Source organism: Borostomias antarcticus (assembly GCF_949987555.1).
Source record: "Borostomias antarcticus genome assembly, contig: scaffold_77, whole genome shotgun sequence".
In the NCBI taxonomy this organism is placed as follows: domain Eukaryota; kingdom Metazoa; phylum Chordata; class Actinopteri; order Stomiiformes; family Stomiidae; genus Borostomias; species Borostomias antarcticus.
Genome location: NW_028175689.1, coordinates 118,616 through 130,013, shown reverse-complemented (window position 1 = coordinate 130,013; position 11,398 = coordinate 118,616). Strand labels below are relative to the sequence as shown.

General features: G+C 43.8%; 2 protein-coding genes across 2 annotated transcripts; both read right to left on the bottom strand.

The window, feature by feature from the left end:
- Positions 1-8,631: 8,631 nt before the first annotated feature.
- Positions 8,632-9,867, bottom strand: LOC311329307 (cyclic di-GMP phosphodiesterase RocR-like; the record flags this gene model as incomplete). Its single annotated transcript, XM_084463169.1, has 1 exon — positions 8,632-9,867. The coding sequence occupies one exon, from the start codon at positions 9,865-9,867 to the stop codon at positions 8,632-8,634; it is 1,236 nt and encodes a 411-aa protein (XP_084319295.1).
- Positions 9,868-10,013: 146 nt separating this feature from the next.
- On the bottom strand, positions 10,014-11,108 carry LOC311329306 (putrescine-binding periplasmic protein SpuD-like; the record flags this gene model as incomplete). The annotated part of the gene is made up of 1 exon (XM_084463168.1): positions 10,014-11,108. The coding sequence occupies one exon, from the start codon at positions 11,106-11,108 to the stop codon at positions 10,014-10,016; it is 1,095 nt and encodes a 364-aa protein (XP_084319294.1).
- Between the last annotated feature and the right edge of the window lie 290 nt (positions 11,109-11,398).

The following is an 11,398-nucleotide window of genomic DNA, read 5'->3' as shown; positions in this document are numbered from 1 at the left end:
AGCGCAAGCTTATGCAGGTAATGAAAGAACGTGATGACAGCCGTCCACTGCAGAGACCTGTTCAAATGGATGATTCCTACTGAGGTGGTGAAAAACATGGAGGCAAACGTGAAATAGGTTCTGAACACAGACACCCATTTGTTGCCGTTGTGCAAACCACGAGGAAAACTGCCAGCTGTATATGCGTTTCAGCATGGTCAGCAGTTACCGGGAAAAGGAGCTGGAACTCTGAGCGCAAAAGCCTCTCGGTGATCATACCAGCTGTGTTGTCGGTGCATTCACAGGAATAGCCGACGCCGAACACCCACATACAGCTGTGGTGACATGTGGTGGTCACGAATCTATGCCTCATGAATTGTTTACGTGGGTCAACACCATGATCAGAAACGTCAAAAATGCTCTGAAAGGCAGTTACCACAATATTAACCAGAAGCATCTGCCAAGATACCTTGCTGAATATTGCTATCGATTCAACTGGTACTTTAATTTGAAAGCAATGGTATCACGGCTTGGTTACATAGCTGCGCGAACTTGGCCCATAGCAGCAAAGCTCCTTAAGCTGGCTGATGAACAATGGTAATCAAGTAACATTTTAATCACCATGGCATGTCAACTCATCTGTCATTAAAAAAAGCCTCCAGCGATATCCAAGCTATCACTCAGTGAAACAATGACCTCATCATCTATTTCCATCAGAATGCCTTTCGCAATTTAAAGCACTATTATCAGCGACTGATCACACAACATAAATCAAAATATTCCCCGAATCTGGTATTCTACAATCGCTTTGTAGAACTCATGTAACAGGCTTTGTACCACTGACGGTGTATCTATAGTCTCAGTACATGGGGACAACCAACTGGCCTGTCATTCATTGAATCTACGCCCATCGTTGCCTGTGACAACCATATGATCAACAACAACAAAGTCTTCAGTGAAGAGGCTAAACTGGGAAAAATGTCTATATGTTGAAAGTTTGGTTTTAAGTTACATCTTATCATTAACCATCTTGGAGAAATTTTATCATTTTGCCTGACAACGGCTAACACCGATGACCGTAAACCAGTACCAGATCTCATCGAAGAGTTAACTGGTTGGATTTATGGAGATAATAGCTATGTCTCTGAGAAGTTGATAGCTTGATCCTATGAGAAAGGCCTGAACTTGGTAACTAAAGTCAGGGAAAATAGGAAGTCAAAAGAGCTGAAGGCCTTTGATAAAGTTATATTGAGACAACTGGCAGTTATAGAAAACATAAATTTCCAAACGAAGAATATTTTGCAGATCGAACATACTCGACACCATCCACCATTTAACTTTGCTGTAAACCTGATGGCAGGATTGATTGCCTATGCACAACAGCCCAGAAAGCCACATATTGATGTTCCGGTACTAACAGAAGGTGTACCAATGGCTTTCTGAGCGTCTAACTCACATTGATTATGAAAAAGAAGGTAATTAACGTGAATTCGACGAGGTAATCCCTTGCGCTACATAGGCTTAAATCTTTTTGTACATATTGATGTTACAGAAAAAGAGTTATTTTAGTACTTTATTGCTGGCAAAGGCTCCGAAAGAGCCATTGAGCACTTTTCAAAAAACATCACTATGACTCAGCCATTAAAATCCAAGGACTGTAGCCAAAATTGAAGCGTCTACTCACGTTAGCTAACGCAACCATCATCATGGACTTTATCCATGTACTTGAATATCTGTGAAAAGCCGGCCACAGCTTACACGACAAGAGGCGATTGAAAGCTGTGTGGCAAAACGGACCCTGAAGATACTCAGAGGAGAGTCTGACAAACGTTAGTTCTATGGTGAAAAACATGGTAGTCTCGGCCACTTAGCTATCTTTCTGATACCAAACTTTAGATAATGAACTGTAGGCTCACGTGTCTATTGTTAGTATATTCTGTGATGTTGATGATTCATGCATAACATTGTTAATCACAATGGCATAGACAACTCATCTGTCATTCAAAAAAGCCTCCAGTTATACTCATACTATCGCTCAGTGAAATAATGACCATCATCATCTAGTTCCATCAGAGAACCTTTCGCAATTTTAAGCACTATTACCAGCGACTAATCACACAACATAAATTAGACTATTCTCAGAACTTGGTATCCTACAATCGCTTTGTAGTACTCCTGAAACAGGCTTGGATACCACTGACGGTTTATCTAAAGTCTCAATGCATGGGGCAACCAATTGGCCTGTCCTTTATTGATTCAACGCCCTCCGCCGTTTATGACAACCATATGATCAACAGCCACAAGGTCTTCAGTGAAGAGGCTAAACGGAGGGAAATGTCTACAGGTTGTCAGTTTGGTTTGAAGTTACACCTTATCCTCAATCATCTTGGAGAAATTCTATTATTTTGGCTGACAACGGCTAGCATTGATGATCGTAAACTAGTACCAGATCTCATCGAAGAGTGAACTGGTTGGATTTATGGAGATAAGGTCTATGTCTCTGTGAAATTGTTAGTTTGGTGATGGGGGAAAGGCCTGAACCTAGTAACTAAAGTCAGGAAAAATATGAAGACAAAAGAGCTGAAGGCCTTTGATACAGTGCTGTTGAGGAACCGTGCAGTAATAGTAAAGCGTAAATGACCAGTTGAATAATTTTTAGCATATAAAACATACTCGACACCGTCACTATTAACTTTCCTGTTAAGCTGATGGCAGAATTGATTGCTATACACGGTAGAGCAGAAAGCCACATATTGATGTTTTGGTACTAACAGTAGGTGCCCCAATGGCTTTCCGAGCGTCTAACTAACGTTGACTGGGGTCCATGGTAATCCGGCAAAGCGTGCCACGAGAGGTCTTACAAAACATGAGCCTACAGATAAGTGTTCAGCCTATCTTCAAAAAAATCGCCCAAGCCTCTGCTATGACAAGGCGCTGGATGCTGGCTACAAAACTGCCAGTGGAGCTATTGCGGCGCCTTGCCGCCATTTGATCAACTACCGTGGGATCTAGCTTGGTAAAAGTGGAGTTTGCAACTGGCAGAGCCAGTGTTGTAGCTATGCTCACTGCATTGACTTGGAGATCGCCACGCGCATTGTAACTACCATAAGGAACACTCTCTCCTCTATAATCACTGGAACCCCATAAATGAGACGTCGTAGCGAGGGACCTACCACACAAGATTTAGCATAAACCATAAAAATTCTGGGCTCGATACTCTCGTTTTTTAATCAAGACCTTACCCAAAAAAAACAGTCAACAGGACTTAGACTCCTGCAAATCACCATTATTGACATTATCCAGTGGTCTCTCAGGATCATAGTTTTGGCTAACCCAAACATCTTTATCGATAGTTCGATCCAGAAATGGGAAGCTACTCCGATTGAACTCTGGAGTCAAGCCTAACCTTGATTGCAGATCATAATCCCTCAGAACCTGCATTACCGGGCCACTCAAAAGCACAATAATGACCAGATTTATCAGCGCCATAAGCCCCATGGCCAAATCAGCAACCATCCACACCACCTCCAGTGAAGCAATTGAGCCCAAGAATACTAAAAATACGACAGCCCCACGATAAGCCAACAACAGTCTAGGGCTGTTACGAATAAACAATAGGTTGGATTCACCGTAATAGTAGTTGGCAATAACAGAAGTAAACCCAAAGAACACCACTGCGATTGACATAAACCACTGTCCCCAGCCGCCAACGATACTACCTAATGCAGCCTTGGTTAGCTGAATACCATTAAGAGAAGTTCCAGCTTCAAGCTGTCCTGACAGCAAAACAATTGCAGCGGTAGCAGTACAGATGACTATCGTATCAATGAACACACTGATCATGGATATAATACCCTGGGTCGCAGGGTGGTTCGGTTTTGGAGTTGCGGTCGCAGCAGCATTTGGCCCACTACCCATACCGGCTTCATTGGAAAAGAGCCCACGCTTGATGCCTTGCATCATAGCCTGTGCAACGGAGTAACCAATAACGCCTCCAGCAGCAGAATGCAGTCCAAACGCACTATCAAACACTAGGGCAATAGCAGCTGGTATTTCATCCAGTCGAACAACTACAACACCTATAGTAATGGCCAGATACGCCAGAGCCATCAAAGGAACCACCAGCTCGGCAAACCGCACTATTGAGTGAATTCCTCTAAAAATGATCAGAGAGGTAATGACCGCAAGGGCTAAACCGATAAGGACAGGATCCAGTTCCATATGCCCGGAGACCGCCTGAGAGACTGAGTTGGCATGCACGGCATTAAATACAAAGCCAAACGTCACCAGCAAAAGAACAGAAAAGAGAATGCCAAGCCAGCGAAGACCAAACGCTTTTTCTATGTAGTAGGCTGGACCACCACGAAAAGTGCCGTCTTGATTATTGGTTTTATATAACTGAGCCAATGTGTTTTCAACAAAACTTGATGCCATTCCAAGCAAGGCTACGACCCACATCCAGAATACTGCCCCAGGCCCTCCAAGAAAAATAGCAATGGCGACACCTGCAAGATTACCTGTGCCAACATGAGCAGCCAGACTGGTGCAAAGAGCCTGGAAAGACGAGATTTCATTTTTAGAGGTCTTACGAGACCCAAGAATTAAGTTCCATGCATGGAAAAAATAACGTAACTGAACAAAACGACTTCTGACAGTAAAGTAAGCACCTGCTCCAAGCAGCAAATAGATCAGTAGGTACTCCCAAATAATTGCAGTAATTACTGAGACGAATGTACTCATTTGAGCCCCTATGCTTTCACAACACCTAAGAATAGCAGAGGATTTTCAATATAAAGGTGGCTCCTGCAGAATAAAGACTGGACAAAAACATACAAAATGAGAAATGACATTGTCAATCAATGGCTAGCGGCCAAGGTACAAGCTTGTGGAAATATTCAATAGAACTGAAATGCCAAATAAATCATCCTGCCCACGAAAACCAACATAATTAACGTTAGTACGACACGCAGAAAGCCATTGGTACACCTTCTTTAAGTACTGAAACATCAATATGTTTCTTTCTGGGCTGTCGTACATAGGCAATCAATCCTACCATCAGGTTTACAGCAAAGTTAAATGATACACGGTGTCGAGTATGTTCGAAATGCAAAATATCCTTCACCTGACCATTTACGCTTTCTATTACTGCCAGTTTTCGCGACATCACTTTATCAAAGTCCTTCAGCTCTTTTGGCTTCATATTTTCCCTGACTTTCGTTAGTACGCTCAGGCCTTTATCCAGCAACCAAGCTACCAACTTCTCAGAGACATAGCCATTACCTCCATAAATCCAATCAGTTAACTCTTCGATGAGATCTGGTACTGGGTTACGCTCATCGGTGTTAGCCATTTCTAGGCAAAATAATAGAGTTTCTCCAAGATGGTGAATGATAAAGTGTAACTTAAAACCAAACCTCCAACCTGTAGACGTTTTCCCACGGTTAGCCTCTTCACTGAAGACCTTGTGGTTGTTAGAGGCAACGAGGGGCGTAGAATCCATGAATGATAAGCCAGTTGGTTGCCCATGCACTGAAACTTTGGATAAACCTTGAGTGGTTCCAAAGCCTGTTTCATAAGTCCTGCACAGCGATTGTGGGCTACCAAGTTCTGGAAATAGTCTGATTTATGTTGTGCGATCAGTCGCCAATAATAGTGCTTGAAATTACGCTAGACACTCTGATGGAAATAGATGCCGATGGTCATGATTACACTGAGCGATAGCTTGCTATCACAGGAGGATTTTTTGAATGACAAAAAAGTCGTCTATGGCATTGAGCCTAGAATATTATGCAGAAATGATACACATAACAGAATACACTGACAATAGACACATGATTCTCCAGTTCGTTATCTCTGGTTTGGTATCCGAAAGATAGCAGATAGCTAAGTGACTGTGGCTCCACTGTCTTTCACCGTCGAACTCACGTTAATTACGAAGGCGAGAGCATTCCTTATGGAAGTTCCAATGCACCTGCCGATCTCCACTTGAATCCAGTTAGCATAGCTTCAACACAGCCTATGCCCATTGCAAACTACATTTTCCCTAGGATAGATCCATACGGTCATTGATCAAATGACGGCAAGCTCCCTCAATGACTCTACTGCAATCTGATAGCCAGCATCCAGCGCCTTGTCATAGCAAAGACTGGGGCGGTTTTTTTTGAAGATACTCTGCACCCTTAATATCAATAGTCAGACCTCTCTTGCTTGCACTTTGCCGGATGCCCTTGGCCTTTATCAGACTATCTCCTGAGTATCTTCCGGGACCGTTCTACCACCCAGCTTTCAATAGCCACATACCTATTGTCGTGTAGGTAGTGATTGGTTTTCCACAGATATTCAAGTTTATGGATAAAGTCCACGATGATGGTTGCCTTAACTCCCTTCTTTGTCATAATCCAAGTAATCAGTCTCAGCTGATGAGGGTGACCATCAATAGCAATGACTCACTGCCTTTTCTGCCCCTGATATAGCCTGAGCGCTTTCTCGAAAGCTTCTTCTATCACGGCTTCCACCTCTCTTTCTACACTAGCCACACTCTCTTATTCTTAGCTTGAGTATGGAATTTAACAACGTTGTCGCTCTTCCGATCCATATCCATGACCGATTCTGCCGTTTAATGATTGAGTTTTACCGTATAAACGTGGCTACCTGTGCCATTCGTTTGCAATCTTTCTTATCTCTAGGACTGGGCTTGGTTTGCAGCTTCTGCTGACTCTTTTGCACGTTCTTTCGTGTTGCTTCCATCAACCATTCCTAGCGCATCACTAGGCCCTTACCGTCACAACTGAAAATCTCAGGTCTTCTGTTTGCGTAATCACAACCTTGCGCTGTTCGTAACAAACGTGGGTTCGATTCTACAATTTTGGCTATAACCATTGGATTTTAAGGGTTTGAGGCATAGTGATGTTTTTTGGAAAGTGCCCAATGGCTCCTTCTGAGCCTATGCCAGCCAATAAAATACTTAAATCACTCTTTTTCTGTAACATGAATATGTACACAAAAGCTTAAGCCTATGTAGCGCAATGAATTATTTCGTCGAACCCACGTTAAAAAACCTAAAAGTCTTGAGCCGTATCCGCTACCCGTTGTATAGCCTGCAGTCTTTTAACCATACTTGGCGACATTCTCACGATGTCGTTGAATCGTTCGATCATAAGAGCAATCCATCGCATCACTGACAATTTTGTCCTAATCCCATCAGAGTACTTGTCAGTATTTAGGTTTAACTGAGCATCCAGTGGAAATACGCTGGATTGCTTACGCTGGCTGTAACTGCAACGCCTGATTACGACAGAGCCAAACAATCTGTGTTAGTTGTCTGGAGGTATTTGTTCGGACGTGATTTCTTTGCTCACCGTCGCTACCCGTTACCGACGATTGCTGCGACTAATAATTGGCCTGCTTATTCCGATACCCTTGGAGAAGAAGGCCAACACTTCGTTGCCTTCAGGCTGAATATAGCTCTCTATGTGGCCATACTCTTGTTGAAGAGTGAATTCAAGGCGCTGAATGATAGCGTCCAAATGAGCACGAGCTGGTAAGAAGAATGAATAATAGATGGAATTAGCGTAGGATGCGTTCACAAAAGACAGTGTTATGTAATTATTGGTTTGACAACATTATGTCACCATAAACCAATATCTTTTTCGTTACCAGATATATCAAAACCTTGATGCTTTAGCGGCTACAGTGTCGTATCAAAAGAACCTCACCCAAACTCAATCCTCGAACGGCAGAATCGGTCATGGATATGGATCGAAAGAGAGACAACGTTGTGGAATTCCGTTCTCAGCCATGAATAAGAGGGTGTGTCTCAATATAGAAAGAGAGGCGGAAACCTTGATAGAAGAAGCTTTCGAGGAAGCGCTCAAGCTAGATCTGGAATAGAAATGGCAGTGGGTCATTGTCAGTGATGAGCGCCCTCATCAGGGTAAACTAATTACCTAGATTATGCAAAAAAAGGTAGTTCAGGCAACCATATCATGGATTTTATCCATGTACTTGAATATCTGTGGACAGCCGGCCACTGCTTACACGACACCGGTGGGGTGGGGTGATTAGGCTATTAAAAGCTAGGTAGCAGAACGGTCCCTGAAGATACCCAGGGGAGAGTCTGACAAAGTAGCCCGTAGAATCCAGCGAAGAGCGAGCAATAGAGGTTGGAAAAAACGTGAGGTCATTGATAGGTGTGCAGGCTATCTTCAAAAAACCGTCCTAGGCTCTGCTATGACAAGGCTTTGTATGCTGGCTATCCGATTGCCAGTGGAGTCATTGATGGAGCTTGACGCCATTTGATTAGTGACCGTATGGATCTAACCTAGGCAAAGTGGAGTTTGCAAGGAGCAGAGCCTGTGTTGAAGCTACGCTCATGGGCTTCAAGTGGAGATTAGCAGGCGTATTGGAACTGCCATAAGGAATTATCTCGCCTTCGTCATCATGGAGAACTAATGAATGGGGCGTAGTAGCAAGGGAACCACACACAAACCAGATCACCATAAAACCATCTCTTTTTCGTTACCTGATATATCGAAAACCATGATGTTTTAGCAGCTGCATTGTCGTATCAAAAGAGCCGCACCCAAACTATTTTCAAAATATGAATACTATTTGAGCAGTTCCTCAGGATTTGTTATTACTGGAATGGAGTGCTCAAAGATTGGGTTTAGGCTGGAAGATGGGTTGCCTTGCCAACCACTCCTGCTCCCACTGAGAGAGTGTTTCGGCAGGCATGGGTTTGGCAATAAAGTAACCTTGTGCAAGGTCGCAGTTAAGTTCGTGAAGTAACTGCCAGTCCTCGACCGTTTCAACACCCTCTCCAACGGTTTGCATATTCAGATTGTGGGCAAGGGTGATATTTGCTTCGACAATGGCTTTGTGGGTTTTCTCATGGCAAGCGTTGGAAACAAAAGAGCGGTCAATTTTCAATTCACTGAAGGGAATCCGGTTCAGCTGCTGCATACTCGAATAACCGGTACCAAAGTCGTCAATAGAGAGTGAGAAGCCATGCAGTTTAAACCGTGCCAGAGTTTCCAAAGACAGTGCCGCATTTTGAATGAGGCTGCTTTCCGTAATCTCAAGATTGAGTAACTTCGGTGGAATGTGCAGATCCAGCGTCTTTTGAATGAGCATATCGGGTAGATCTGTATTGCTCAGTATGACAGCCGACAGGTTGACACCTACGGCAATATCCTTTCCCTGCTCACGCCAGAGACGAACTTGGTCAAGTGCCAGATCAATCATTTTTATGGTCAGTGGCGCAATCAGCCCGGAACTTTCCATCATGGTGATAAAGTGTACCGGATTAACGACACCGATCTCAGGATGGTGCCAGCGAGCCAGTGCTTCGACAGAGACCATTAGCCCACTTTTCAGTAACACTTTCGGTTGATAGTAGAGTACAAACTGGTCATCATTAATGGCCTTTTCCAGCTCCTCTTCATCAAATGTTAACTCTTGGGGAACCACTGGTTGAGCCATGTTAGCTGTCTGCTCGACAACGTAGAGCTCAAGTAACTCCCTGAGGCGGTTGCGTGACATTGGTTTGGACATATGGCCAAGCACCACAAGTCCATATGCTATTGCCATATCTTCGACGGTACGGATCAGTGCTACATCCATGGCACTGAGCACTATTACTCCACGGGCGAGGTTTTGCTCAGCCAGATGCCGGATGAACTGGATACCATCCATGCCAGGCATATCAAGATCGCAGATAACAATATCAACAGCGCCTCTTTCCTTTAGCAGCTTCAATGCAGTTTCGCTGCCTTGGGCAGCCAACAGCCTACCGACATTAAAGCCAGATACGGTCTGCTCTGCCACCATGAGTTGGAAAGGATGGTCTTCCAATATGAGGATACTAAGGGAGCTTATTTTGCTGTCCATGTCCAAGCCGTTTGAAAATAATTCCTACCATGTAAAGTATGGCGTACTGGACAGATTCATGATGAATTTTTTAGAAAGAATAAACCAGAGGCATGTATAGGAGAATTACCAGAAGGAAGTCAATTCTGGTAACTGGTTGAAAAATATCAGCTTCCAGATCTTATTCTGGCCCATTCACGGGTAATGTAGCGCTTCAGCTTGCTTGGCAGCTCTTTGAAAACAAACAGCTTTTCCATTGTTTGCTTTGATGGGAAAACCCCCTGATCATTGGCAATGTCAGGCTCTACGAATGCCTCTGATGCTTGGTTAGGATTGCCATAGGTGACGTAGTTGGTTACATTTGCAATGACCCTTGGCTCCATTAGATGGTTCAGCATCTTATGTGCAGCGTCTTTATGCTTTGAATCCTTGGGAATGGCCAGCATATCAAACCACATGGGCGCCCCTTCTTTGGGTACAACATAGCGGATGTCGAGACCATTATTCGCTTCTTTTGCCCGGTCACGAGCCATAATCATATCGCCAGACCAACCCATGGCAACACAGATATCACCGTTGGCTAGATCTGAAAGAGAACGGACTGAATTGTAATAGGTGATGTAAGGCGCTACGGCTTTCATCCGCTCGACTGCCTTTTTATAATCCTCCGTCTTCAGGCTGTCACCAGGAATGCCCAGATAAACCATGACAGAAGGCAGAACTTCGCTGGGTGTATCCAGAAAAGCAACACCACACTTCTGCAGCTTCTTCATGTTTTCAGGTTCGAGAATCAGGGCCCAACTATCTACAGGTGCATCTTGACCCAGAACTTTTTCTACCGCTGCCTTATTATAACCCATGCCAGTAGTTCCCCAGAGATAAGGGATGCCGTAGGTATTGCCTTCATCAAAGTTATCCGATATAGCCTTCATAATGACGGGATCTAGGTTTTTCAGATTGGGTAGCTTGGATTTATCAAGTTGCTCGTAAACGCCAGCCCGAATCTGGGTTTTATAAAAGTCATGGGAAGGGGATACTAGGTCGAAACCGCTTCGTCCTGAGAGTAATTTGCCTTCAAGAACTTCGTTACTGTCATAAACGTCATAAACAACTCTGATGCCCGTTTTTTCCGAAAAATTCTTGATCGTGTCTTCAGCGATATAATCGCTCCAGTTATAGAAATAGAGCTCCTCAACCTTGTTATCTGAGGCTTGCAGCTGAGCAACACAGAGCAGTGCGGCTACTATGAACAACTTTTCCATAAGAGTGCCGTAAACCTTTGACAAGTGAATAATTGGGAGCGCGATTATAAAACAGTAACATTGTGCTACAAAAGTTACACAATTCTGATTCGTAGAATTTAGGCCAGAGCAACCAATTCCTGCAATACTGAACAAGGTTGTTAGCGGTTTGAGACTAAGTTGATGCATGCTTTTCGTTCAATCCTTTTGGCAGTTACCCGTCAACATACCTCGGATATGGAGCTACAGCAGGCATTCCGTCTGGCTCTGGATAATCGGGCATCACTGTTGATTGCCCTGTTTGACCAAAG